This window comes from Perca flavescens, chromosome 13, assembly GCF_004354835.1.
Source record: "Perca flavescens isolate YP-PL-M2 chromosome 13, PFLA_1.0, whole genome shotgun sequence".
In the NCBI taxonomy this organism is placed as follows: Eukaryota; Metazoa; Chordata; class Actinopteri; order Perciformes; family Percidae; genus Perca; species Perca flavescens.
The window spans coordinates 14,440,411-14,466,870 of record NC_041343.1 but is presented as its reverse complement, the minus strand read 5'-3'; the positions used below and the strand labels follow the sequence as shown (position 1 = coordinate 14,466,870).

Here is a 26,460-nt window from a genome sequence, read left to right as displayed (position 1 = left end):
ATGTATTGATTTTGCTATAATACAGGCAAAAAAGAACTATAGCTCTCATCTGGAAGAAAATGGAGGCACCTACAATCGGTGCTTGGATCAAGAATATGGCGCAATGTAAATCCATGTTGAGATTAACATTTATATTAACAAACAAATTGTGGGTGTATGAGAAAATCTGTAAACCAACTGACCAGTTCATAAAAAAAAAAAAAGAGAGACATAGGGGAGCTTGTAGCTTGTAAATGCGGGACAGGATACATAAAATTCAACAAGTGGTGAACCCCAGAAGGGGAAAGGACTGAGACACGTCTTGGAGGGTGACAGCAGAGGTGCAATTCTTGTTTCATTTTGTATTTCTGTGTATCATGGGTTTGCTGGAGGTGCCATCGTTTTCAGATTTTCTTATACTTGATATTATATTGTATAGTATGATTATAGTAGGCATTTTCCACCAGATTATCTCTGTTACCAGTCAAATGATTTAATGGGTAATTTGGGGGACATTATTTTTCAGTGTTAATTAATCATAAAGTGATGTGAGATATGTTTAATATAAAAACTGCAGTAAGGACCTTTAGCCACAGATTTGTTTTTATTATTATGGTCGCTAGGATATTCCAGAGATAAGGATGGCAAAAGATCAGACAAAATACAGTGTGGACCAGAGTTAGGCAGTACCAGCCAGATTTTTTTTTTTTTTTTTTTTATTTTTTTTTTTATTTATTTTTATTAATTTCTGTGGGTCACCATAATCCGGTTCCAGGAAATACATCAAACAAGGCGAAACAATAAAAAAAAAAAAATCAATAAAAGACAGATTTCAAAATGTCATCAAAACAGTTTCGTCAAAATTTCATTTCTATTTTTTATATAGTATACTTCCCTCAATTCTTATTGATTTTATCGACCCACCCCCACCCACCCAGATCACACCCACCTGAATCACACCCACCCACCCACCCAGATCTCCCACCCACACACCCACCCACACACACACACACACACACACACACACACACACACACACACACCCACACATCCACACACACGTAAAATAAATTAACGGGGTTCTAAAGACAGGTTCTAGAGGGCATCATAAATTTGTCTCCATTGGCTATCAAATTGTTTCTTTTTATTTTTGTCCTCTGACATTGATCTTTCAATACTTCATTAGAGCCTTCCAATTCTCTATTGAAGGTGCGTCATTATTTTTCCAGTTTTGCAAGATCAATTTTTTAGCCAGATTGTTATGGTGTATGAAAAAGCTCTTTGCATGAAAGATTCAAGAACACATCTAATGGTGAAGAAACACTGACCTTTTTATCAAGAATATAAGAGAGCTCATGTTAGATTTGTAATATTCAGTGTGCATTTTCCCTAAGGAAACAGCTCTCGCTTTGCTGTATTGTGCTCTGATACAGTAAACTTATTATTGCATTGAACTATGCTGGACAGTATTTCTTGGACTATTGATGACTATTGAATAGTGTATGCTTACACTGACCAGAAAGATGTATATGTTCAGTGGATACTTAAACAGGTTTTAACTACAAGACCTGGTTATACCCATATACTGTAGCCTATATAAAGAGGTTATACTTCAAATCTCAGTAAAGGTAGGCTATTGCATTTGAGAAAACATATTACCATAGGCGACCACATCACATATGGGAATATAAAAAAGAATAAGTCAAAGAAGTTAGAAAAAAGAAGAAGTAAGAAAGTCAAATTCCCACGAATGAGAGAATGTATCCGTCATGAATATGTACGAGCACAGAGACAGACTCTTAGTACCGTGCAGGCTGCAGGCGTCCTCCTCCTCCTCCTCACTCTAGTCGGATATCTCGCCTCTTTAGCTTCATGTTGTGATAGAAATCAATTGTCGTCGCAACCATAAATGGCGAAGCAATAGAATGACACCCATTGTAAGTTGCAGTTTCAGTTTAAGTAGATGTGCATGCAGTGTGGTTTAATAATCTCCTGTGCGGTCAGTTGGAGCTTTGTGACATTACAGAAGAACATATTAGACTGTTGTGTTAGCTAGCGGTAGCTAAGAGAATCGCTGTAAATTGGCAGATGATAGCGATTACATAGGGATTATTGCATCTACGTATATGTTATCGGGATAATGGTCGACGGAGAAATGCCAGCTGTATTCAGCATTAATCATCATCTAGCTAAAGGTTAACGCTGGGTTAGTTTAACATCTCAGTTGAGTCCAGCGATATTAAGCTATGCTAAATAATAATGTTAGCTAACGTTAGCAAAGTGTAGTGATACCTCATAATTAGTCCAGGCCTTTTAAACACCGTCTGTGCTACAAACTGACCAAAACAACTTCTGCGGTACCTCTGCAGCAGAGGACAGGACATTTGTTGAATGACATATAGTTGATACAGCTAACGTTAGCTGTACATAATCTGGCTAATTGAATGAATCTGCTTGGCTGTAGCTAACGTTAACTTATGCCCATATGTTTTAAGTTTGCATATCAGTGTATGAACAGTACTAGATTTTGCACTGCAATGTGCAAAGTTCCTGCTTCTGTTTGTTTCCCTCACACATTGCCTGTATCTATTAGCCTATCTGACCAAAGAAGGAATGCCATAAATGAGTAAAATGATAATTTAGTAAACTGAACAGAAAACACAGATTTATGCTGTGTTTGCCCTCCAGTGCATACTGTGGACCATGCTCTGTCCCTCAGAGGACCAGGGAGGGGTCTATACTATGTATTGTTCTCCACTGACCCTAAAAGTGATATAACATTACAGTTTGTGCAAACAACACAAAGGATGTCCGACGTCTTTGAGGCAAGGATACATATAACAGGATTAGAGTAATTTGAAGCTCAAGTACCTGGGGTTAAACCCCTCACTGTGCACTTGGATCCTTGACTTCCTGACAGGCCGACCCCAGGTGGTGAGGGTGGGCAGACACACCTCTTCCACCCTCATCCTCCACACAGGTGCACCCCAGGGCTGTGTTTTGAATCCACTGCTGTACCCCTTGTACTCACACGACTGCGTAGCCACTTACGACTCCAGCACTGTCATCAAGGTTGCTGACGACACAGCTGTGGTGGGAGTGATCACAGACGACAATCAAAAGGCCTAACTGAAAGAAGTAGAGGACCCGACCTGCTGGTGTCAGGACAACAACCTACGCGTTAATGTCAGCAAGACTAAAAAAGATGTTAGTGGACTTTGGAAAGGAACCAACCCTTATATCAATGGGTCCTCGGTGGAGAGGGTGGACAGCTTCAAGGATAATTCCGGGTATCCCCCTCAAATACTGAGGATGTTTTTTTACTCATGCATCATTTGAAGTGTCCTGACGGGTAGCATCACTGCCTGGTACAGAAACAGCACCATATCAAGACCCCAAGGCCATGCAGAGAGTAGTTTGATCAGCTGAACACACAATAGGCGGTGCCATACCCTGCCTTAAGGATATTTACACCAGGCATAGCAAGAAAAAGGCTAAGAGAATCATTAAAGATCCAAACCACCTGGCCTTTTGTCCCTGTTGAGGTCATGAAAAAGGTACCAGATACACCAGGCTAGCGCTGAGAGGCTCAGAAGGAGCTTCTACCCTCAGCCAGACCCCCCTCCCCCCCACCATGCACAAGTTGATGGAGCTGATGTAGTTAGTTCATTCATGTGACAAATAAATTGATTGATTGATAATAGTATTACTTCATGGAAAGGCTGTTTGAGGTAAAATAATATAAGTAGGGGGATTAAGAGCTGTCATTGTAATGTTTTCATTTTAAACAATTTTGCATTGTGACAGTAATCTTTCCAATGTTTTTATTTTTATTTATTTATTATTATTGTCATTTTTGCAGTAAGAGCATGGCAGATAGAAAGGGAAAACCTGTCACTCCGATCAAAACGCTCACAAAGAAAGAACAAGAGGAGCTCAAGAAAAAGGTAAGGAGGTTGGGGATGTTGTTGTAATATTGATATTATTTAGTTCTTCTTGGATTTTTTGTAGTATGAGGATACATGTTTTTCCAATAAAAAAAATTGTGTGCAATAAAGGCATATGAGTAATCATCATTTTTAGAATATTGAATTTGATCAACAGTGAACTAAGGGATGGAAAAGATACATATATTGTACATGTTTCTGTGTGTTACGTTCTAGGAGGAAGAAAAAGCAGCAGAGGTTTTTGAAGAATTCTTGGCGTCATTTGAAAGCGGCAAGAAAAGCGTAGTGAAAACCTTTGTCCGTGGGGGTATCGTGAATGCAACTAAAGGTCAGCAGCTAGGACATCATGGCAGGACTTTGAATCTAGCAGCTACATCGCAATTCAGTTCCTATTTTTTTGTCTGGACAAAAGATGAATCAGGAGTTATCTGTTAATGTTAAACCGAATTACCTGGACATGAAGTTGAAGGTAATTATTAAAGAATATCAGGCTGACTCAGCAGTGAAAAAGTTCACCATCTTAATTTTTCACGGCATATATCTTTTGAATGGTTTAATAAAATTCATTCACAATACTGAACAGTTCTTCAACTTACTGCTACACATAAAGAAATATTTTTAAATTAAATCTGCAAACACAGATTGAGCCTGACTGAGGCTCAACTGAGCCTCAACTAATTCATCAGTTAATGGTCAATCTGTCTACCTAATTTACAGGCAGCTGCTCAGATATCTTGCTGATCAACAACAACAACTAAAACAATAGAGCCTCCCCCTGTGTTTACATATGGAACTTACTATTACCTAAATTATAGTTTTTACACCTATGGATAGTCATTGTTCAGAGATGCTTTGATAACTTTTTGCAGAGGAGGAAGCCGCAGAGGACACCAAAAGTAAGCTGTATCGACCTGCTACAAAGTTCGTCCCCGTGTCCCAGCATGTCTCACCAGTATCATCTGGTGAAAGCAAAAAGTCTGTAAGTTTGGTCTCTGATGTTTGTGTAATGGCATCATTTTCTAAATTAAGTATGTATGCAACCTTACTATTTACATTTATCTTTAAATGTTGCTCATGACCTCTCACTTTGGTCAGTGCAATTGTCACTTGTAATAATAACCACAATGGCTACCTGTTTGATTGACAGGCATTTAAAAGAAAGACAGAAGAAAAGAAGAAGAGTAATCTTGAACTCTTCAAAGAGGAACTTAAACTGTAAGTCTTTTTTTGCAAACCAGTTGATTGATTTGATCACTGAGTTGATATTATTTTTTTTTGCATATGTTAACCTATTTTTTGTTTGAAAAAAAATGCAGAATACAGGAAGAGCGAGAAGAAAGACATAAAAAGAAGAAAAATGATTCTGGTGGTGGTGGAGGATTTGGAGATCTTGACACACCATTATCAGGGCGATCATGTAAGAGTCCCTCTTCAAAATAAGAGTTGTATTAGTTGAAAATTGCTAACCTCCAAATCATGCTAACCTCAATGCTGCTTTTTCTCCACAGCATTATATGATGACCTAACAGTGCCAACCACCACTAACCTCTACATTAGCTGCATTAGCCCAAAGGTAAAGGAGCACACTGACTTTGATTGGCTTAGTACAGCATTGATGTACATTTCTCACCATTCATTTTTCTTGTTTTCCAGATGAACGAGGAGATTCTCTGCAAAGAGTTTGGTAAGTATGGTCCCCTAGCCAGTGTGAAGATTATGTGGCCCCGAACAGACGAGGAGCGCTGCAGGACCTCCAACAGAGCCTTTGTGGCTTTCATGACACGGAAAGATGCGGAGAGAGCCTTGGCTTCACTTGATGGTACGGTTGACCCTTAAAAATAGGCTTGATTTACAGACTGCAATGGCAGGTTTATCTAATACCCATTGCTCCGGTTGTACGGTTATGTTCCACGCAAATGTGATCCATGTTTTGTATTGTAGGTAAAGTGATTATGGGGTTTGAAATGAAGCTGGGATGGGGTAAACCAGCTCGCATTCCACCTCAGCCTCTCTACACACCGGTGGGGGTGAGGGCCACACCGCCACCCCCATCGGGTCTGCCTTTCAATGCTCAGCCAAGGGATCGCTTCCGCAATGACTTCACCAAGCCGCTGGGCATGTCCAAAGGAGAGCTTGACAAGGTAAAATCGTCTCTGCTCTCTGTGTCTGCATGGCCATTATTTCTCTGTTATGTGTGTTTCACTAGGTACTGCAGGCTGTCATATAAGTAAGGGGTGTTACTGTTAGCTGCATTGGGATGGTGGTGTACTAGAATAGGAATTACAGTCTGTACACAAATGTGAAAATTAAGGGAAGATGAGCCCTGAAAATGCATAATTTGGCCTTAATAACTATATATATATATATATATATATATATATATATATATATATATATATATATATATATATGTATATATTTCGTATATCTATATATCCAATGCAGTCCTGCCTAGGGTCCCCAGCAAAACCCTAGACAGGCTCCAGTATGTCCAAAACTCTGCCGCCATGGTCCTCACCCACACCAAGACCTGGCAGCACATCACCCCAACCCTCATCCACCTTCACTGGCTCCCAATTAAGTCCCGCATCAAATATAAAATCCTCCTCACCTAAAAATCCCTCCATGCCCTGGCCCCACAGTACCTCTCTGACCTCCTCCATCCATACACCCCACCCCGAAACCTGCGGTCCTCAGACGCTGGCCTGCTCTCCATTCCCCACACCAGACTCTGTACCTTTGGAGACAGAGCCTTTAGTGTTGCAGCCCCATCCCTCTGGAACACCCTCCCTGCAGATATCCGAAATGCTACATCCCTGGACATATTAAAAAAAAAAACTCCCTGAAACACCACCTGTTTACCACAGCCTACAACCTCCCTTAGCTTAGCCACAGTAATTCAAGTGTTCTTGGGTTTCATGAAAGGCGCTATATAAATAAAAGTAATTCTTGTTATTATTATTATTAATAATATAAAATTACAAGCATTACAAAACTGCAGTGGGTCCTGCGACTGATTCCGACTAAATTGGTGTTATTTGTCACCAATCATTGTAAAAAGTTGGGAATCATGTTATTATGCATGTTTGTTAATTCATTTAAGTGATCACCTTGTCTGTGCAGTTCCATACCACAGGATGCAGGGGTATAGAAATTCACATATTCAAAGTAACATAACATTTTGACTGTGTATACAAAATGTTAGTATAAACCTTTAGATGAATTAACTCAGTTTAGCATTTTAGAATAATTTACTTAAGATGTGTCACCCTCCCCTCATTTCACTGACTCTGAATGCTATCGTTGTTTTCTATGCTGTATGTATCCTGCAGTGTTTCATCTGTACAAGTACTCACTTTTTAATATTTTCACTATTTGATTTGACTTCACAAACAGACTCTGTCCGAAGCCGTAGTCAAAGTGGTTATCCCAACCGAAAGGTACTCACACTCACACGTTACGCCGTCTGACCAGCTGTTATAACAAAAGTGTTATAGGACCCATACAGATTCTTTCAGGCAGGAGGTTCCAGTCCTAAGAGCTGTTAATGCATCTGACATATAGGACATGGTAAGCAACCCCAACTCTTTGGAGTGTTGCAACACATTAGTGGGCATTTTGACATCTACAATTTAAAACTTGGTATTGTAGATGCCAAAGGTCCCGATGGCCTCAGAATTACATACAGTCAATTCAAATAGTATTTTTTTTTTATAGACACTTGTAGTTTCTCCTTCTAGTTTTAGTTAAAATACCTTAGATAATTCATGTTGTTCCCATCATAATATTAATGTGTGTTATTGTGAAAAATGAAAAGCAGTAGACTTTGTAAACGACTGTTAGAGCCATTGATTTATACCAACATCTTTGAGCCCTGGGTTTCCCATGGGCATGCTGAGACACTGCAGACCGATACAGCTAGAAGGCAGATAGATTTAATATTAACCCAAGTCAGATGATGTAGATTCATACAAGTGCCATAAAAGAAAGTATAAGTACTGCTTCAGGTTAGAGTAGCTAGTCATATGAAGGTCTAACTGCAGTGGTAGATCTGACACAAAATCAGGTAACACTGCATGAACATACTGTACATTAATGCTCCAGTTCAGATTGCTTTCAGGCCTGAAGCCCCAATATACAGTAACTTCTCTATGTAGCTGCCTGCAGAAATGTTGTCACACTGATGCTGACTGATGTGTTGAATGTGTTTTGTTCCAGTTATTGTCTGAAGGTATACATTTTGAGACCATTGCATCTAAAGAAAATATCCTAAATTTGGTGGCCTTACAAATAAATACCAACCATGTAGGAATTTTGTAGTTGAGAACTTTTCATTACATAACTTGCAATAAAAACTGGCCTTTAAATTCTCATGTGATTCTGTTGGAATCCTCTCAACAATCAACGTAAAATGGCAAAACTTAAATTTCGGATTGGGGCTTTCATATCTTAAAATCAAAGTCAGCGTTCATGAAAAGATATTGTGATTTATTTTACCCCTTTCATGGACACAGTGACCCAGGAATATTAAAGTATGCTGACACGGTGTCTGTCCAGAGAGCAGTGACTATGCAGTTTTGCACAGTGTAATGTCCCAGGGGCCGTTGCCTTATTAAGGTCAATATTTTTTAAATAGTGAAAGCTATGACATGGAACGACACTGTTAGCGGTCAACTGCATTCAAGCTGACGCTTAGCCTGCAGTTTGCATGGGCCACTAGTTCATTGTAAAGAGGTATTAAAGATCTCATGCTGTGACTGACAGACAGAGTGCAAACCCTGGTCTGATACACTCCTTTTCCCCCCACAGGAATCTATTATTCCTCATTCACAGGATGATAGAGTTTGTAGTGCGTGAAGGCCCCGTGTTTGAAGCCGTAATTATGAACAAGGAGAAAAGCAATCCAGATTACAAGTAAGTATTTGCTGCACCTGGCCCAGTGTTGGTCTCATAAGTGACCTTAAAGGGTACATATTGAATTAGCTCATTCATTATTGTCTCAGGTTCCTTTTTGACAACAAAAGCCAAGATCATGTGTACTATCGCTGGAAACTGTTCTCCATCCTCCAGGTATGTTTTTACTGCACAGCCTTGTTTCTAAAAACATCTAGGAGGTATATCTGGAATAACTAAAAACTGTTCTATACTACTACTAATAATAATACAAATTTACTTACTTAATCTCATTTTATTGGGGAATAGCTGCTGGAGTCATGCTAATTTGAATACCCCAACTTTAGCTATTATGAAAATGAGACTGCGGCGTATCTGTATGTGTGTGACTGTATGTACTTCACCTTCACCCTTACCACAGGGACAGTCCCCGACAGAGTGGAGGACCGCAGATTTTCGTATGTTCCGGGGAGGCTCCATGTGGAGACCCCCTATCCTAAACAACTACTCCCAGAGAGGTGAAGATAGGGAAGAGGTGGAGGAGGATGCTCCCCCTGAGGAAGAGTTGAAGAAAGGGCAGCTCAGAGCTGAGTATGTCTAGCAGGCAAAATGACATGTATGTATGTATGTATGTACTGTATATAACTTAAGTTGAATGAAATTAAATTATTCTTCTGTAAAAACCATGCAGGCACAGACAGAGGCTGGAGACATTGCTTAAAGAGCTCACGCCAAGCAGAGAAGATATCGGCAATGCCATGCTGTTCTGTCTTGAGCGAGCAGATGCAGCAGAGGAAGTAGTGGGACACGTCACTGAATCTTTTTCCTTGCTTCAGACGCCCCTTCAGAAGAAGGCTAGTTTGCTTCCTTTAACCCTATATATATATATATATATATATATATATATATATATATATATATATATATATATATATATATATATATAAAAATTAAGTTGCACAGAATGTATATGTGAAGGTGATTTCACTTATATTCTCTTTTTTTGTTGTTGTCCTCATTCCCACAGATTGCCAGATTGTACCTCGTGTCAGACATATTGTACAACTCGTGTGCCAAAGTAGCCAGTGCATCATATTATCGTAAATAGTAAGATACTTTCCCCCGATTCAACTTCAACACTTTTATCATCTTTTCTTCTGCGTGACGGTTTTAAAGTGTCTCTGTCTTTTCAGTTTTGAAACAAAGCTAACACAGATATTTGGAGACCTTAATGCTGCGCATAAAAACATACAAGCCAGGCTGCAGGCCGAACAGTTTAAGGTAATCATGCATGTCATTTGCCTCACACAAGGACATTTACCAAAAATAGAAGAAAAAAAAAACATTTGTATTCCCTATCTCCACAGCAAAAGGTCATGAGTTGTTTTAGAGCATGGGAGGACTGGGCCATATACCCGGAGCCTTATCTAATCCACCTTCAAAACATCTTTCTGGGCTTCGCCAAAGCAGTGGAGGAATCGACCGAGATAGCAGAGGTGAGCTGAATATTTATCAGCTCATTGCAGACACTAACGGCATTTCAACAACTCAAACAGCTGTTCATGTTGAGAAATATTTGAACCAAAGCTGTTGTTTCAACATATATTTGAACAATCCAAACTTTAGTGCACGTGCCTGTCTCCCTTGCAGGAAGTATCCTGCTATCTGGATGGCGCGCCAATGGACGGCGCACCCATCGATGGGTTACCTTTGCACAGAGCTCCTGTGGATGACCTCGATGGCTGCCCCTTAGGCTGGGACCCTCTAGATGGAGTCCCTGTTGACGACATAGACGGTGTTCCCTTAGGAGTTGCTATTGACGACATTGATGGAATGCCCTGTGAGTCCACCACGTATCAGAAGCATATCTTTCAACCAGAAGTCCACCATTTCCTGTTCCCGTTGTCAATTATCTGCCCAGCTCAAGTGTCTTGGATCAATACACAATCAATCCACCCTCTCATGGGTTGTTGTCTGTAGCTGAGTGTGCACTCTGATCTCCATGAGAACAGGGCATGCAAGTACAGAAGATTAAAAAAGTCATGAACTTACGAACATTACATACCTGTACTTGTCCTGACCCAGCTGTCTTTTTTTTTTTTTTTCCTTAGTGGAGGAGAGCAACGTTCCTCTCTCCAGAGTGCCTTTGTCTAAGTGGGAGACGACGGGTGATACTGGGACATTTTCTCAAGGTAATGCAGGTCAAGATGCATTCATGTAGATCACTCTCCCCCCCCTCCCCCCTCCCCCTCATATGATCCTGCTCATCTTTCTTTTTTCTCTCTAAGCCAAAACTGAGTCTAAGTGGGACATGGTGGTGGAGCATAACAGTGAAGACAAAGTGAATGTAAGGTAAGGCCTCTGTGGTTGGCATCAATGCACCATCGGTCTACATTTGCGAGAAGCATACACAGGGCCAGATGTACTAACGCTTTTGCGCCCACTTCAGGCGTATTTGTTTCGCAATGTGCGCGTAAAAGCATGGCGAGGTATGTACAGGTAAAAGCGCAGACTGCCTGTCGCGGGAACTGAAAATGGCTAATTGCGCTTTTCCGTGACATGCATATGCATTCATGGGAGGGTGAAGGTGAAAGTAGGAGTTTCCCATAAAGAGATGGGAGGGGAAGCGTAAAGTGTGCCTAATTATGTATTCCGCGGTATGTACAAAATGCGCCCCGTGAAAGCGCGCCTCTATTTTACGGTGAAAATTCTCCGCCTCTTAAAAGCAGGTGTAAACCTGGAAGCGGGTTTCCTCGCATATGCCTCCTGGTGAAATGACAGCAGTAATCCGAGCAAGACGAAGACATAGGCCAAAGAGACAAGCTGAAAAGATTTTTGCCACAAGTGTCACACTTTTTCATTGAGTGAACACAAAATCATTAAGCGTTACAGATTAAGCAGCCACGCAATATTAGTTACTGGAAGAAATCACAGATGACATCATATCTCCAACTCAGCGTTCACATTCCATTCCAGCAGTTGTTAAACTCCTCGCTACATTACAGATATTGGCATCAGGATCATTTCAAACAGTCATAGCATGAGCAGTGGGAATATCGCAGTCTGCGCTCAGCCGTATCATAGCACCAGTATTTAACGCTTTGCTACAGCGCAATTTACGGTATAGTGGGCGAAGAATGGCGCCGATTACTCGATGAACTGCAGGTTTGGTAAATACGACGTGAGCTGAAGTATCACAGCGTGCGCTTTCTGCAGGTTGGCGTTGGCGCTGATAACGCTACATTTGCAAATGTACATACATCCGGCCCACAGTGTACATAAAATGTCAAATAATAATAATAATGTATTGTTTTCCTCTCCCTCCTGGTGACAGTGTCAACTCGCAGGATGGAGTTGAAGACTCAGACAGCGACAGTAGTGAGGACTCCGGCAGTTCGTCCAAATGTGACAGTGCAGACTTCCAGAGCTCCCTCGGAAGTTTTCAGAAGTCTGAGAGCAAAAGGAAAAGGTTGAGAGAGCTGGAGGCAAGTGTGCATAAAAAAAAAAAAAAAAAAAAAAAGAAAAAGTAAAATTTGCTGAACAGTGTATTTGCTTTTATAGAAACAATGTAGTTGTCCTGTATTATTTGTGGTGTTCAACCCATTCACTTTGGAAAGTCAGACTTCATGCCTTGCCCACCTCAATATCCTGTTAATCACAAATACACAGTATTTAATTTAGAAAAGGATAACACTATTGAAATGTGTTTTTTATTTTTTTTATTTATCATCACTTGTTGAATAGAACCGTTACAGCCATAGCAGCTGTATTAGCATATTTAAATTCCCTTACACACCCATTTACATTTGACTCTATAGTTCGCTCCCTCCCTACAGTTGCATTTTCTAATGTTTGAAAATATGTCCAATTATAGATAAAAATTGCAGAACTGATTAGATGTGTCTTGACACAGGTAAAGGTTATGAAGATTCAAGATGAGTTGGAATCTGGCAGGAGGCCGAGGAAGACTGGAATGAACATACAACAACAAGTGGAGCACTACAGGAACAAACTGCTACAGAAGGTGGGCTCCTGGACACTTCTTAATTCATATTGCATCTTCAATTTTACCCATAGATAAGTCCTGAATTATTAAGGCATTTAATTACACACCGTTATTATTTACACCCAGTGTTTATCCTGTAGTAAAGGGTCTCTAAAGCAAAAAGGCAACCATCACTGATGTGTAATAGAAATTTTTCTTTAATCAAGAACAGGATGGGGCAACATTTACAAAAGTGCTTGCTATTAGTACATTAAAATTAGACTATGAAATTAGTCAATTGGCACAGTAAAAAAAACAAAAAACAGTGTTACTTATGCAAAGCACTCACAACCAGACACAGCTTATGTGCAACTGCAGAGCCATGGGGATAACGTTAGCAGTTTCAGATCTGCAGATTGAGTGTAACGGCACCATATACAGGGGAGGAAAGTCCAGCTACAGTTGCGGTTTGCATGTCGTTGTGTTCTTTTTACAAGTTAAACATGTAAAGTTTGTTTTTTGGAGCACATCTTTGTTGAATACTTGAGTAAGAACAGTTTACACTGCTCCAAGTATTATGTGCATTTTTTGACACAGTAATATTTTTGTCCACACAGAGAAAATAGCATCTATAAAAAAAAAAAAAAAAAAAAAAAAGCGTACTTTCTCTGCCCATAGGTGTCGATGTTGATATGTACTGGTATAACGTTACATCTGCAGGTCTGAAATTACTGAAGTTGGAATAGTCAAGCATGTGTCAAACCGGCCTGACATTGACCAAACAGCTCCCCCTTGTAAAGAACCCACAAGCTATTATGTGCAAACGAGGGGGTTACAAGCCGGTTCCGTATCGTGTTTTTTTTTTTAGTCTCAACAGGCAAAGACGTAGAAGCCTATATCTGACTTCACTGGGATGTTTTACCCTGTCTACTATAGGAGTTTAAAAAAGATGAAGAAAAGAATGAGAGATGGACATCAAAGTCTAAAGACAAGTCAAAAGATGACCGAAGGGACAAAGATAGGAGCAAAAGAAGTGAAGACGGGGTCAGAAGACGAGGATGGAGTAGAGATCCCGATGACCAGACCCGAAAATCGAGGAGCATCTCTCCTTTAAAGCAAGTGCCATGAGATGTTTTTGTTGCCAACGTATTCATCGCGATTGTTATTCTCGAAGTCAATCTGTTATATGTTCAACCCTTTTAACAGGACAAGGTCTCCCAAATGGTCGAAGCGTTCCCGATCACCGTCTCCAGACCGGAAGGCAGGGAAGTCCAGGTCACGGTCGCCGCATCGCTCCCACAAGAAGGCAAAAAAGAGCAAACACTGACTCTCAACTCCGGACCTTGTCATCCATTACTACATAACTGCTGGTATCCGTGGCTTAAACAATGCAGTGCTCTTTAAAAACAGACTGACCAGTCTGTTGTCTTGGTCCCAACTTACACTATCCATGCAAGATTCAGCACTCTTTTGTATGATGAAGTTTGAACACTGTAACTAATTATATATATTTTTGTTTTAATGTTTGTTTTTAAAATGATAACCAGAATGTTGCTGCAAAGTTCTGACACAGAATAAATCACTGTTGGAGATGAGTGTGTGTGTGTGTGTGTGTGTGTGTGTGGAGGACATGATTGGTAGGGCCAGGTATCAAATACATTTTTACTGTTACTCTACTACATTTTTGGCATTGGCTTTTTCCAAGGTTAAAAAGGGTTATCAACAAGCATTTGTCTAGTGTGGACTTTTATTAAGGGAAATTAATAGAGCATCATTTGGTTCTGTTTACAAAAGCAGCAAGTATGCAATGTTACACACTAAATTTACAGTACTATTTTATAATGAAATGTGCTTTCATTAAACAAAACAATTTATCAAAAGTAATTAAGAGCTTTTGTAAATGTAAGATACCCAGCCCTAATAATTAATAACCGTATACAGATTTCCTGTACTGTAGATTTGCTGTCATCCACTGTAATGTTGGTTGATATATTTCAGAGGAAAGCTTGAGAAGTTGAATTTAGAAAGCGATCTAGATTGCATAGGCACAAATCATTTCCAACCACCTTGCTTTCAAGACAAATGGTTACATCGCTTTACATAAGACACATTCAATTCTGTGACTAAGATTAGGACAGTATCTTGCACTTAACTTATATTTTCTGAAATGTGGGAGCAAAAGAAATTAGTAAGGTGCCCATACTGTTACAAACAGCTTTCTAGCTATACTCAGTCTTGACCATACAGCTGTAAATTAACCGATATCTGAACAGACCACACACACTTGGCATTTCCGGCTGTTTTTTTTGTTTGTTTTCTTAATGCCAAAGCATTCACAGTTGCTTGGTATTAAAGATAAAAAATAGAAATGTGATAGAGAATCACACCTTGTCTGTATTGTACAGCCCATTCTCTCATCTTCCATTTTGGGGTCCGTGTTCTCCCGAAAAAGCTACAGGCGGCTCTTTGTCTCAGAGCAATAGCCATTAGGTGACATCAGATGGCCCCTGACAGGCTGTCCTTCATCTTAAGGACTGATCTCCGACTGACAGGCCATGAGTGTGGGGAGCTGGCAACCTCTGAAGTGCTCAGTACTTTTTTACATTGATGAAAACCTTGATGGCTCCAGTGAAGTCGGCAGAGAGCAGAACCTCTGTGTGATCGGTCTTTAGGGCTCCTGCAAAGGACAACACTTATTTTATAGCACTGAAATGACAGTCTTGATGTCATGAAATCGGTCCATGAATGAACTTAAGCAAACATACCCGAGGGTATCGTTTCAGAGTCTGTGGAATCCAGGCTCTTGCACTCTGCTTCTGGTTTGTCTGCTCCAGCCTCTTGTGGAACAATAAGGCCCGGGTGCGGTGCAAAGATTGCTGAGGTGACCACTGCATTGTGTGCTGAAAGATCGATAAATAAAGATTAAGTGTCAGTTCAATCAAGGGGAACACACTAGATAGGTAGTTTCATTAAAAACATGTTTGTCATTCAACCCGCAGCACAATTACCTTTAATTCCTTCCCAGAAGTCATTGCGGTCCCGTCGTACGGATGTGAATTTGCTCAGGTCGTGGTAAGTGCTCCAGATGTACACGTACTTATCCTCTGAGCCACTAACTATGAAGGAGTAGTCATGACTGTAGAAGATAATCCCACAGTTATTCAAGGTGCAATGCACCATATAAACAAGACTTTTGTGACTCCATTGTTACCGCTGCTAGTTCAAAATGCTCAAGTCAAAACTAGATGAAAGGAAGCCGTCCTCACCTGAAGCTTGCCTTGATCTGGCTGCTGCTGTTGACATAACCTTTGTATTTCATGGATAAAGACAAGTCCCTCAGGTCATAAAGGCGAATGCGGGAATCATTTGAGGTCACCAAAATCTATCGAGGGGGGAGAAGGAATTGGTCATTTAACAAGTCTGACTGACCAGCCCAGTCTCATGGCAGTTTGTGAAATGGTCACGTAATTTAATCTATTGATTCGTGTACATGGACACGTTTATCGTTTTTTTCGCGATTGTCAGCACATTTTTTAAACTAATGTATTTCAATGGGAAGCAACTTTCGTGAGCACAGCACGATTCTTTAGTAGCGAGTAGTACGAAAGCCACAACACAGGACTTTCACCCAGGAGACCGGGGTTCGTGTCCATCCGTCGCGTTCTTCTTTTCCTAAACCTAACCGTCCTGTTATTGTCGAATCGTGCTGTGATCACAAAAAACATTAGTTTAAAAAAACGTGCTGAGCATCACGAGAAAAAAAAACAAGATAAACGTGTCCGTGTACATGAATCAATAGATTAAATTACGTGACCATTTCACGAACTGCTGTGAAACCGGGTTGGACTGACATGCATCATTGTAGGGACATCAAACATACTGTAGATGTTTCTGGAAATGAGATCAGATGTTACCTTATTCTCTCCAGGTAGAGGTTCAATACCAGTGATTTTACGGCCAACTTTGTTCCTGCCTCTGGTTGACCTCACATGAATTTGAGTGTGGTATTTTAGACGCTAAGGAATGGACAAACAGAAAAATACATTTAACCTGGAATGAATCCATGACAAAAATTGATAATAAGACATAATGAATTGACATAATGAAACCACGCATTAGCAAAAAAAAAAAAGGTATTGCAGCTGGATACCTCTGTGTCATAGAAGATGCATCGACCATCGTAGGTGCCGATGACGGCATACTTTCCATTTTGGCAGAAGTTGGCTGCCGTGATGAGGCGCGTTTGGCCGTCCACCTCATTCCACAGCGCCACCTTCTTGTCAGGAATGTTCCAGAGCCGTAGCTTTCCATCCAGAGAGCCACTTAAAAAGTATCTGTCATCCTGGGAAACAAGAAGCAAGTGTTATTATAAATACAGTCTGGGAGACCAAATGAATAAATGTGTAGATTTGTACTGAGATAAGTGAGGCAGCTTACTCTGGGATGGAAAGCAATGGCTGTGACAAAATCAATGTGCTGAAAGCAGCAGAGACACTCTCTCCTGGATATGTGCCACAATCTGACGGTTTTATCCATTGAAGAGGAGAGGAGGAAGAAGTTCTAGATAACAAAAATGGAAAAAGTAAGAGAAGAAATAAAACCAGTACTGAGAGAGAGAAGAATAAAGAGAGGGCAGTGAGACCTCACCTTTGACCAGGACAAGTCCAATAGATCAGCCGTATGGCCTTTATACTTGCAGAAGGGGACCTGACGGAAAGGGGCATTCCTATCTTCTGTGTCTGGGTCCTCTGGAGCACAACTTGCCTATGACAAGTACAATCTTTTAGTAATCTCGAGACTGTAAGATACACAACATTGCAATACTCTCACTATGACTAAAACAGCTTAAAAATATCCGGTTCTTATAATATTTTCTGGAAACATAGGACAACCCACAAATCAAAAAGGTATTATTTGTTTCACTCACTCCAGGATCGTCAGATTTAGAGGAGCATAAACTTTCCTGAGAAGGAGAAGGTGAAACTCGACCTAGAGAAGCCAAGCAAAAAGAATCTTGCTAAGCATCTAAATTAAAAACAATCAATCATCATACAACAACCGAATCTGAGATGCTGATGAGGTTACCTTCAGTGTTGTACTTTAATCTCATGTTATTGAAGTAGTCAAAGGCACTCTTTAAGACCCAGATGCGAACCACATTATCTTGGCCTGCTGTTGCCAGCAGCCTCCCACAGTGAGAGAACTTCATCGTCCAAACGGCCCCCTGAGGAAAAGACAAAGATGCTGTGATATGAGCATTCACTGGTGCACGTTTTCTCTAAAAACATTGATAACAAATAAATAAAATAAAAAAACTAAGATCATTTTACCATGTGCTCCCCACTCAGGTCCTGTACAACCTTAATCTGATCAAAGTCAAAGGGACCCTTGAAGCTGTGTGCTGCCTTGAACTTGGCAGGCCTGGTGTAAGGCATGCCCTCATCGTCACTGGATGACGGATCGTCCTGATCTGTATGGAACACTGAGCCCACACCAAACAAAAGCCAAGCTAAGGTTATCAAACTCTTTACAGCAGCATTCATATTTAATAAACATGTGGTGGCATTGGCAAATCCTTTAAAGTGCTCATATTATGCTCATTGTCAGGTTCATAATTGTATTTAGAGGTTATATCAGAATAGGTTTACACGGTTTAATTTTCAAAAAACACCATATTTTTGTCGTACTGCACATTGCTGCAGCTCCTCTTTTCACCCTCTGTGTTGAGCTCTCTGTTTTAGCTACAGAGTGAAGCATCTCACTTCTGTTCCATCTTTGTTGGGAGTCACACATGTGCAGTAGCTAGGTAAGGACTACTATCCAATCAGAAGCAGAGTGTGAGGGCGTGCCACGCTAGCAGCTAGGCGAGCATTATAACGTGTTACAAAGTGACGCACCATTGTCACAGAAGTAAAGGCTGAACTACAATAGAGCTGTTTGGAGCAGTTTGTGAACAGTGTTTTCTGTTGGAGATGGTAAGTCCCTTTGTGGTGGACTTTGGGCTTTTTCACTTTGTAAACCTATAACATGCACAAAAAAATTATATATAACACAATAAAGGAAAGGGAAAAAGCCAAAAAGCATAATATGAGCACTTTAAAAATCAATATACACCATCGTAGCAGCATTTAGTCTGCAATATTTAACAAATGTTGTTCCAGATCCAGTGCTCAGGGAACTATGTCAAATCTTGTTAACTTATTGGAAAACAGTCTGATAAATGCCCACGTAGTGAATACATGTAGATATATATAGTTCACTAAGCAAAGTGATCTGCATTATTAGTCAAACAAAGTGTGTTGAGGTTATTGATTCAGTAGTGCATTTCCTTGACTGCTGCCATCTATGTTAATGAGAGTGAGAAGTGCATTAAGCTATTTGTACTATAATATCCTCAGTACCCACATCCATTTAGAAATGACAAATCTCTTGTTCTCTGCATTTTTTAGTACTTCTACTTATTTAAAAAAAAAAAAAAAACCCTGTCAGGAAAATTACTTTGTAATGTTTTTGTTGTTAGTTCTGGGGACATTATAACATATTTCAAAAAATGTAATTTAAAGCTGTATATTAACAATTACTTTTCCAAAAAAATAAAATAACATTTCAAGTGTTTTCCTGAAATCTCCAAAAATGCTTTAAACTCCTGTGTTCTTTTACCTTCATCACGCACACTTTTCACTTTGTTGACTGCCTTCTCTCCATATTCCTCAGCAAGATGCTTGGCCTTCTTCACAGACTTGCCCAGGAACTTTTTAAACTGGGTTCTGGTTAGAAATAGGGTACAACAAAATATTATATTCTATATATGACTGTGTGGTGAGAAGGGAAGAAAATAAATTCCAGCGACAGGCTACAAGAAGTTACTAACGTTTTCTGTTTTAGTTTTCCTCCATCTGTGTCTGCCAGTGGGGCCTGAGCCTTGTCATCGTCATCTGACTGTGCGGCATCATTCCTGAGAGGAAAAAAATGTAACAGATCAGCTTTCTCTAAATGTACAATTTGTTTTTTACGTGATTAGGCTTTTAAAAAAAAAACTTTTCACAGTGGGAAAATGTAACATGCAAATGCACCTGTGTTAAAAGAAAAAAAAACAACAACAAGCCTACTCCCTTGCTAGGCAAAAAGCTTTTTACTAGAAGTTTTTTTTTTTTTTTTTGATAATGAAGTGTCTGGATTCAGTATAATCTTCCCATTTTTTGTTTGTGCATATGTTGTAGTACTGAACAAAGCACCACTTGTGTGTCTTCAAATCACACCGGGTTCCTCACAAAACACAGATACAGATATTGGAGGTCTTCACGGGTCCACCCAAACCCCTATGACCCGATACCCAACCCAGGGCCCGTGCTGGTTCGTATCCACGGTTTATGCCGTCAATCGGTTCCAGTTCAGGTCCCGTTCTTTTATCGCGGGTCCCGGGTCTCTTTAACATTATATGTAATATCAGAATAGATCCAAGAAGACCCAGCCGTGATCAGACAGCTCTGATCATGATGAAAGTGCTGTGTGTGTGTGTGTGTGTGTGTGTGTGTGTGTGTGTGTGTGTGTGTGTGTGTGTGTGTGTGTGTGTGTGTTGTCACTATCAACATTGAGAGCAGAGGTCAGACTTGGAGAGCACAGATAGCAAATTAGCAATGCTAACGTTAGCAGCCGTGGCAACAAGCAATCATATTTCAAAAGGGCAAACAGTTGAAGCTATTTTTATTATGCTAGATGCAATAAAACTGCAAAGCTGACTCGAAACAAATCACGTTTGCAATCGGTCACCATGACAGCGAGCCAGTGGACTTTTAAGCTAAAATAATGAGTGCTGTTTCAATCAGCAGGAGAGGAATAACAGAAAACCTGGATGTTTTTTTAACAACTCTCTTGGCAGGGAGGATGGAATATATGCATCACGGTCAGGCACGGGAGACAAGACTACTAACGTTACATTAAGTAAAACACATAGGTTTGTTTTGAAAACTTGTAAATTAACAAGAAAAGTAAAATGCTAATAGCAACCAGCTGTGAAATTGGTGCCAATCGGGTCTGTGTCTCCCAGGTCCGATATTTCTCTGTTCTGACTGGGTCCGGGTCCCAGCTTTTAAATAACAGACAGGCCTGGTTTGGTTTCGGGAAGTACATTTACTTTTTGGGTTCGGGCAGACATTTTTGGACCTGTGAAGACCTCTAACAGATACCATACTGGCTCTGTGGGCACATCCCATTTAACAATACTGTAGCTAAAACAGAAAAATCATTTTCTGCTTACGTAATGTACTCCTTGGTCCTCCTCATGATGTGCAGAGTAAGGGGGTTAATCCCCGCAGGAAGCTTCTCTTCCGCCTGGATTAAAGGGATCTCTTCCCCAGTGTCCAAATTCTTGATCATCACACTGGCCAGGATTTCCTTTTTTAAGATAACACATAAGTACACATTTTGTGCATAGAAGGTAGGTGGAAGGAATGTGCAAGAGGTTGGGTCATGGCTTGGATTCAAGCTGAATGAAGCAATAAAAACAAACCGAGTGACTCTTACCTCATCTGTCAGTTCTCTACCAGAGTTGGAACGTGGACGCTGAGGGCCTGGAGTTTGTCCTCCACTCTGAGATGAAGCCTGTTCATCCTCATTTTCCTAAAAAAAAAAAAAAAAAAAAAAAAAAAAAAACAAAGCAATCAATGGTGCAATAGATAAGCAAGCTGCTACACCACACATAGTTTAATTTTTGAGCATTTCTGGATGAAAAAGAGGCCTCACTGACCTGTGCTGTGACCACTTTGTCCCCACTGGTGGCGCTGGCCAGATCCAAGGAATGCTGCAGCTCTTTAGTTAGACTCCTCACTGTGCTGCTAGGAGACACCAGGCCGGAAGGCTCCAGGACATCACCGCTGACTGCAGACACTGGACAACAGAACACAACACTTCATCTAAAAACTAGTGAACTATTCTATCTGCTTTGTATTTGAATGCAGCGGTTTGTAGGTAAGAAAAACAAATCGAGAAAGACATTTTGCCAAGATACTCGTCCTCTTAAGTAAAACCTCAAATATGGAGGATGGGATGCTATGAGCTGTTCTTTCATTCTTTCAAATACATATTTGTGGAAACTTGTGTATACTGGTAGCATTTAACATGTTTCCCTTCTGTAAACCAAAAGCTTACTACATCCCTTTCAAAGATCATTGTTAGAACAGCTATAAAATAAAGGTTGTCTATTACACGGGTTGTGAGATAACAGCATCACCCTAAAATATCGCTCTAAAGGCTGAACTTTACAGCTAAAATAGTAGTTACTAATTCAATGACATCTTAAAAGTTGAATTCAACATTTATCAAACTTCAGTGCTGGTAACTGAACTGTTTTCTCTACCTTCCAGTCCACTCGGCCTCAGACGCTCCTGAGACTTCTTGGAGGGTAGACTCTGCCAAGACGGTGGCGGCGGTCTGGGTGGAGGACCTCCGCTGGGAGGGGGTGGGCGTGAGGGAGGAGGCTTCTTGGTGCTTGCTACAATGTCTGGTTCCACTGTGAATTGCCGTGGGGGTTTCGAAGGCCCAGAGGAGTCCGAGTCAGCCTGCATGTCTGTGAATGGGACCTGGTCTAAGATATCTGCAGGTCTCTGCTCCTGCTCCCCTTCGGCAACCACAACAGCCCCATCAGGCTGACCCAGTCCTACAGTGCTTGTGATGTCTGGGGGCTGAACACCTTCCTGTGACCCAACTGATGGCCCTGGGCGATCTGTGGGTTCAGGGCCAGGTATTGAGCATGCTCCATTTGTTGGTGCACTTTCCTGTTGATCCTCAGGCCTCTCGACAAGCTGAGGTTCGACAGCTGGCGCTGCTAGCTCCACAGGAACTTCCTGAGCATTATTCTCTTCCACTGGTTCCGGCTCTGCTCTTACATCAACATGTAGTTGATCTAACAGCTGAGCCACCTCACCAACATCGCCACCACTTCCCTTTTGACTCTCCTCAATGATGCTATCAATGATCTAAGGAGGAAGAGAGCAGCTTGTTAATTTAACAATACAGCAACTATGATGCAAGTTCCCATGATAACTACAACTAAAATATGTTACTGTCTGTACATGCACTTTTTTTTCTCCTTTCTTTTCACAATAGTTAACACAAAACAAAAACTCACAACCTAAGCAATAGCCACATAACGCACTGCACAATGACATTTCTAAAACATACTATCATATAGATATATATGAAATCCACAGTAACTTACACTTTTCTTACAAAATAAAAATATGATGAAACTCCATTGATGAACTTCCATTTTATCAGTCATCTCGTGTGCGATAATAGAGAAAACCATACCAGTAGGGAATCATCTTGCTGAGTCTCAGATGTGGCCACTCGGCAGCTCACATCTTGTGCAGCATTTTCTGATCTCTGTGAAAGCTGTTTAGAAAGCAATAAAAAAATACAAAATAAAATAAAATACCTTACATACGCATAGTAAATAACAGGTCACATGCCATGGTTGATTTACATTCAGGGCTCATAAAACACATCCAGACTGAGAACATTTGTAGAGTATCGGTACCTAACTAAAGAAATACATGTTTAATGAGCACATTCTTTCATCCAGCTAACTTTTGTCCTTTTTTCATATGACGCAGGCATCTTGCCATGGGGGTAAACTCTGTGACTGACTCTAAAGTCGTGCAGATTTTATCCATGCATGAAACACTGTTCTATGATGCAATTTCCTCTTGCAGCAAAATCAACATTTCAATGTCTTGTTAGCAGCAAACATAATTTGAATTTCAGTTGTAACTGTCTGTGTGGGAAGGGCAGGCAGAACAACAAGGCCAGATGATTCATTTAAATTTAATTTACATCTTCCTAGCGGTCAGGAAGAAGAAGCCGGCTAACCACTGCAGGAGGCAGAGATCATGGCAAAGGGTTGAGTATTTGCAGTTGAGAATCATTACTAAAGAGCCTGTGTTAATGTTTTCACACAAGGTATCAATATCTTACAATAAAGTCACTGGTAGGTGTAATTTCAAGAAAAAATACTATAATCAAAGCAGTCACCTCTAGACAGTTAAACACTTGTTAGAACAGTGTGCTGTTTTAATAGGGTTCAGTTCCATTAGCAATTTTAACTAGCAAGATGTAAACAAAACAGGTAGTAATTTTGCTAAATAGCAACCGCTAAGAAGTAATCTATTTGTCAAAAAAAACTAGTAAACCCCTGCCGGAATCCCCACAATTATGCCTGTTAGGGGATAAGTCCCTCATGCCCCCAGGCATTGCTAAATCAGAAGCTGGACTGATGTTGACGGGTTTTATTGTAGCTGCCAGAATCATTTTGCGTAACTGGAAGAGTCCAAATAGACCGGACATTACGGACTGGCTTAAACTTATGACAGAAATAGCGGCCTTTGAATCTGATCGAAAGGGTACAGAATGTCCAAAGCAAAAACAGACAAGCATGGATGTCTTTTCAATATAGTATTACCACTGACTTTTAGAGGGGAAGTGGGGCATTTGTGGATAGAAGATGATTATGGGTGTGCAGGCACACATATGTGTGTTTAAATATCTGTGGGTAACAGTGTGTATGTAATGGATAGGAGGATGCTGCGCGGGTTCCTTTTTCTTAGGCTGCCTTTTTATTTGTTTTATCTCATTGTTTTATTTTCTATTGTTTGTATTTGCAAATGTGAGATATTACATTTGTACCGTGTATACATGTTGCATTACCAAAATAAAGAAAAAATGTTAATGACAAAAAAAAAACTAGTAACAAACTACCTTAACACAATCAATAATAATAATAATAATAATAATAATAATAATAATAATATAAAATTGAACTCCAACTCTATATATTAGCTACCTCAGAGTACCTCCACTTTAATTTTAAGCGTTGGTAACTTTCAAACTATTCATTCCAATAGCAACTCAGCAGATACTGCCTTGTTTAAACAGTGACTGGGCTTATATAAACATACCTGAGGTGAAGGAATGACAAACTTTGCAGGTGACCTAAAAACATAAAAGGGATACAGTTCAAAAAGGCAATGAAAGTCAATGTCTAAAATACAGCATCCTAAAACAAAACTGAAAACCAAATGTCTTATTGATTTATTTTTCAACTTGAGCAGTTCAATTAATGTGTGAATTATAACTCTTTTATCCCAAAAAGAAATCAGATTTTCAGACTTCTTCTGTCTGTAAACAAACTTTCTGGACATGGTTGCTAAAAAATGTCTGAAAGGTTTGATGGCAACACACATACAATATGGTCTTTGAGTGTGATGTGCTGAATGTTTAGTGAACATAATTTGATGAATTCCATAGACTGTACTCATAAAAGCAACCAGATACTGCCATAATGTTCACAAATATGGTTTCTAAACTTGATCAGTACTAAAAATAAAAAAAGAGTAGCTATATATCAATAGGTGGTTTCTATAAAAGCTCAAATTACTAACGTGACTAATATGCGTGTGACATAGCTAGGTGACAAATCCACTGCATGGATATTTACATGGTGGACTCCATTAAGGCTAAAAACAAAATCAGCCACTTGCTATAATGTAAACCGTACATAAAGTCAAAGAGAACGAGTTTAATAGTGATGAGTTTCTTAAAGTAACATTATTTTTTTTTAAACATGACATTGTTTCCTGGTTAATCTCGACTTCAGTCGTTGCGCTTACCAGCCAAAACCCCAAAGCACCCACAATGACAGCAAGTAGTACCTTTTTGGTGTTTCAACAAACAAGGTTTTGAAATAAAAATTTTGATTTTATGTCAGGAATAACATCATGTGACTTGAGTGTTGGGGCTGACTCTCCCTGCACTAACATCAGACAGCTGGTAAACTGAAGTAACGTTAATGTATGGCACTTTACAACACAATTTAATAGTTTGAATACTAAATAGATTGGACAGTAATTTACAGCCGACTCGAGACTTCCTGAAGCAGCTCAGTTAGCTTAACGCTGTCTAAACAAATGAGCATTTTGCAAATGTTGTTAGCTGTCATTGCTAAGTCTATGCTTATAACATATGGTACTATACAGAACAAGCAGGAAACGTGCATTCGTCACTCTTATCCGCAGTAATATAATCAAAATGGGTTTCCTTACACTTTGGGAGATGGAGTGAAATTAACGTCCTCGGGAGCATCATAGAATTCCTCGGTGTCACTTGTATCTGACGCCATGCTAACATGAATTTAGCGCACTTGCTAGTCCAACTTAGTCGCCAGGCAGCTGTTTGAAAGCCTAACCTGCGAATGGAAGTGTTACACACATGCACACATATACACTGCCTTCTTTGTTTAGGTTATAATTTAAAAGGCTTGGCCCAGGCGTCGTCAACCACTTTCATGTCCAACGTCACGCCATAACTGTAACGTTAACGTTACAGTATATTAGCAAAATGCTAGGCTAACAAATGTAATCTGGTCGTACGGCTGACCAACGCCTACTGCTAACTAGCTTTCTACCCTCTTATAAAAATGTCTCGTTCATAGCACAGTATATTCTATGAAAGCAGAAACCAAAAAGCGTATATTTACAACAACATAAGATCAACTGTCAAGATTCCCGGAGCCAGATCCGCATTATAAACAAACCAGAAACACAAAAAATACATCTTAACGAGGTGAGTCAAAGGGCGGGGCCCAGGCGCTCTCTTCTTCTA

General features: G+C 40.1%; 2 protein-coding genes across 2 annotated transcripts; one reads left to right on the top strand and one right to left on the bottom strand.

Annotated features, from left to right (window-relative positions):
- Positions 1-1,756: 1,756 nt before the first annotated feature.
- On the top strand, positions 1,757-14,399 carry zgc:163098 (U2 snRNP-associated SURP motif-containing protein). The gene is made up of 24 exons (XM_028594677.1): positions 1,757-1,916; positions 3,842-3,926; positions 4,143-4,254; positions 4,796-4,905; positions 5,074-5,141; positions 5,243-5,343; positions 5,435-5,499; positions 5,580-5,745; positions 5,868-6,067; positions 7,323-7,366; positions 8,736-8,840; positions 8,930-8,996; positions 9,241-9,410; positions 9,511-9,673; positions 9,847-9,926; positions 10,013-10,100; positions 10,187-10,315; positions 10,470-10,659; positions 10,931-11,011; positions 11,108-11,171; positions 12,154-12,304; positions 12,733-12,843; positions 13,741-13,919; positions 14,011-14,399. The coding sequence occupies exons 2-24, from the start codon at positions 3,849-3,851 to the stop codon at positions 14,129-14,131; spliced, it is 2,643 nt and encodes an 880-aa protein (XP_028450478.1). The 5' UTR covers positions 1,757-1,916; positions 3,842-3,848; the 3' UTR covers positions 14,132-14,399.
- Positions 13,005-26,460, bottom strand: wdr44 (WD repeat domain 44). The gene is made up of 20 exons (XM_028594676.1): positions 25,902-26,460; positions 24,759-24,792; positions 23,113-23,196; positions 22,160-22,778; positions 21,551-21,690; positions 21,328-21,423; positions 21,062-21,198; positions 19,676-19,759; positions 19,465-19,571; positions 18,135-18,286; positions 17,890-18,028; positions 17,732-17,793; positions 17,452-17,568; positions 17,242-17,364; positions 16,955-17,146; positions 16,719-16,820; positions 16,071-16,186; positions 15,813-15,940; positions 15,570-15,704; positions 13,005-15,481 (listed from the first exon to the last, which is right to left on the bottom strand). The coding sequence occupies exons 1-20, from the start codon at positions 25,976-25,978 to the stop codon at positions 15,393-15,395; spliced, it is 2,733 nt and encodes a 910-aa protein (XP_028450477.1). The 5' UTR covers positions 25,979-26,460; the 3' UTR covers positions 13,005-15,392.